This window comes from Coffea eugenioides, chromosome 9, assembly GCF_003713205.1.
Source record: "Coffea eugenioides isolate CCC68of chromosome 9, Ceug_1.0, whole genome shotgun sequence".
Lineage (NCBI taxonomy): Eukaryota > Viridiplantae > Streptophyta > Magnoliopsida > Gentianales > Rubiaceae > Coffea > Coffea eugenioides.
The window spans coordinates 33,426,135-33,429,241 of record NC_040043.1 but is presented as its reverse complement, the minus strand read 5'-3'; the positions used below and the strand labels follow the sequence as shown (position 1 = coordinate 33,429,241).

The following is a 3,107-nucleotide window of genomic DNA, read 5'->3' as shown; positions in this document are numbered from 1 at the left end:
TATCCACAATTAACCCTTGTAATCGGGTCAATTCTTCAATGTGTACAGGAACTCCATGATCAATTTCTTGAACCCAGGGCTCTAATACCAGATGTAGAACCAAAAAGTTCACTGAAAATATATAGGAGATATATTTGATAAAATTAATGTATCCGGGGAAGCAATTCACACACATAAGAATATGTGTGGGAGAAGAGGAATAATATCAATAATAATTTATTAATCACGCACCATAATAACAGGGCTCTCAATCTTTCACTCTTCTCAACTAAACACAATAATATGATTCCTTGTTTCTAAACTAGATGACTTGATAAACCATTCTCACAACCATAAGAAATTTCCTAATAAGATACTAATTTTTAAACAATAAAACTACCATACCTTGATTCCAATAGAATTACTAAAACCCTAACAAAACAAAAACACTACTAAATAATAATATGAAAATTTTAAATTTTGGACCTTGATTTAATATGTCAACAAAAATGCCAAAAAAGAAAAGATCTAGTTTAGTATTATTACCTGAATCTGAAATAGAAGAGTGGAAGGAACAAAGTAAAATAAATTTGTTTGCAAAAAAATCACTGGATGTGAAAAAGTACTCTTTCGGTTTGCCTTTAATACGGACGAGCGGGGAAACAGTAAAAAATTTCCATTCTTCATTGTGGAAGTCAAATTGTCCTCCTCCGGCCTCCATATTCTTGGATTGTTTTGCTGACGTACTATACCACCCGTCTAACGATCACCAAGGTTTCAATAGAGGATGGACGGATAGGATTTGTTTTTCTATTGTAGCAGAAAACCACTCTATTTCTCTGCCGGTATAAGTACTCCTTTTTACCGTTGACAAAGTTAAACTCATTTTCTAAAAATGGGAACGGCACTTTAGAATAATTGAATTTAGAAACTACCAATTTAGAAACTCTTCAATTTGGTATATGCCAAATAGGAAATATTCAGATTCCTAACTATAAACACAGATCCGCTGCAGTTCTCCTTTCTACATGTAAATCAACCAACCTCTTCCTCTGATCCCGCAAGTAAATCGATTAATTGTGTGTGTCCAAGCCAAAACCTTTGGCTCAAGAAATTGTTCGGCGATGGAGGAGAATGCCGTAATACTGAATAAAAGGAAATTCGGTGGTCGAAGAAAGATTCAAATCAAGAAAATTGAGAAGAAGAAGAACTTGCTAGTCTCGTTTTCTAAACGTCGTGCAGGCTTGTTCAAGAAAGCTGAGGAATACACCAAAAAATCTGGGGCTCAAGTTGCTATCCTTGTCCAATCTCCAGGTGGTAGATTCTTTACCTTTGGTGGTCCTGACTCTGCTTCGGTAGACTCCATTCTTGAACAGTATCTTGCTGGCATGATGCCTTCATCTTCAAGTTCTTCTTCTGCTAAGAATGGTACTGTTGTTGATGATCAGGGAAAGAGTAATCCTGTGGAGATTGAAGAAAATACTATGGAAGAAGAGGTTATAGAGCAGGGATTGATGGAAACTAACCAGGTCAGTGATGGAAAAGAATCTTTGTTGAAACAGCTGTTGGATAATGATGATCTTCAATGCTTTGACGAACTCGAAAACTATATGGTCACCATGAAAGGCCTGGAGAGTGAGGAATTGTCTCAAGAAGATGATGGAACGAATAGGGCTGCTGATGATACTATTAATGGTGATCCTGATTCATCAAGTTTATTGAATCCCAATGTTAATCTTGATTATTTTGGTGGGTTTCCAGTGAATAATGATCAGATGATCGGGGGTGCTCATACGGCCGTCAATGATGCTAATCCTGTTTATTTTAGTGGGCTTCCAGTGACTAATGATTTTTTTCAAGAATATAATGAGATGACCAGGGCTGCTGCAGATGCTGCTTCATCAAGTTTGTTGATTCCAAAAGTTAATCTTGATTATTTCAGTGGTCTTCCAAAGAACAATGATTTCTTTCAAGATGATGAGATGGCCAGGCCTGCTGATACCATTAATGGTGATGCTGATCCATCAAGTTTAGTGATTCCCAACGTTAATCTTGATTATTTTGGTGGGCTTCCAATGAATAATGATTTCTTTCAAGATGATGAGATGAACAGGGCTGCTGATGCTGTTAATGGCGATGTCGATTCATCAAGTTTATTGATTCCTAGTGTTAATCTTGATTGTTTTGGTGGGCTTCCAGTTGATTTTGATTTTGATGAACCGAGTCCTCAGTACAATGATTGGGAGTAGTAGCACTTATTCAAGATGCAGAGATATGGTTAATTAATTATGTTAACCAGATAGATTTTATCAATTTTCCCTTTTGCGTTATTGTTTTGAAAGGCGAAATGTTATTGGAATTGGTATGTGTTATTAATGGTTTACTCTTTGAATTATTTTATGAGAAAATTGTTGAGATTTCATAAATTGATTTTTGTGGTTGCTCTAGTTTTCCTTTTTCTTCATGTTCATAATCAGTTTCGTTATGTTTTACACCCCACAGGACTTGTGGAATTTCTAGAGGAAAAAGCGGGTAAAAATGGTTACCCAATTGGTCTTATAAATTCTATAACGCTTTCAAACTGGAGAACCAGCAGCAGTAGGTAAAATGGTTGCAAAATTGGGTTTAGAAAAATTTCCAATTCAAACACTATGGGATCTCTTTGTTTGTTTTGGTGTTTTCTTTCGGATCTTTTGAAATTATGAGAGCAGAGTCCTCGTTTTTGGGGAGTGGAAACAAAACCCAAAAATAGAAAAATGAAAAATGAAAAAAAAATAAAAAAAAATAGAAAAAAAGGAAAATGGAATATATGGGTACGGTATAATTAATTTTGGCACCACGTTGTGCTTTCATCTCTGATGGAAAGGCCTAGTCAAGTTTAACAAAAAAGAATGAAAGAATGTAGGAAAGCTTGACCAGTTAGAATGTATCTAGCAATATGCACCTTGTTTTTAATCTAATTAACAATCCACATTTGAAATTAAGACGAAAGAGGAGTATAATTTTCTTTTATCAAATTTTATGATTGTTTGTCATGATTTTGCACGGTAATGAAAACCGATTGCTTGTCATTATTTTGTATGGTAATGAAAAGCGACTTGTAAAGGTGGGAGAAAAAAGAAAGATTA

The 3,107-nt window shown here is 35.1% G+C and overlaps 1 protein-coding gene across 1 annotated transcript; it reads left to right on the top strand.

Moving 5' to 3' along the window:
• Nucleotides 1–1,103: 1,103 nt before the first annotated feature.
• LOC113782452 (MADS-box protein SOC1-like) lies at nt 1,104–2,228 on the top strand. Its single transcript, XM_027328344.1, has one exon. The coding sequence runs from the start codon at nt 1,104–1,106 to the stop codon at nt 2,226–2,228; it is 1,125 nt and encodes a 374-aa protein (XP_027184145.1).
• The last annotated feature ends 879 nt before the right edge of the window (nt 2,229–3,107 follow it).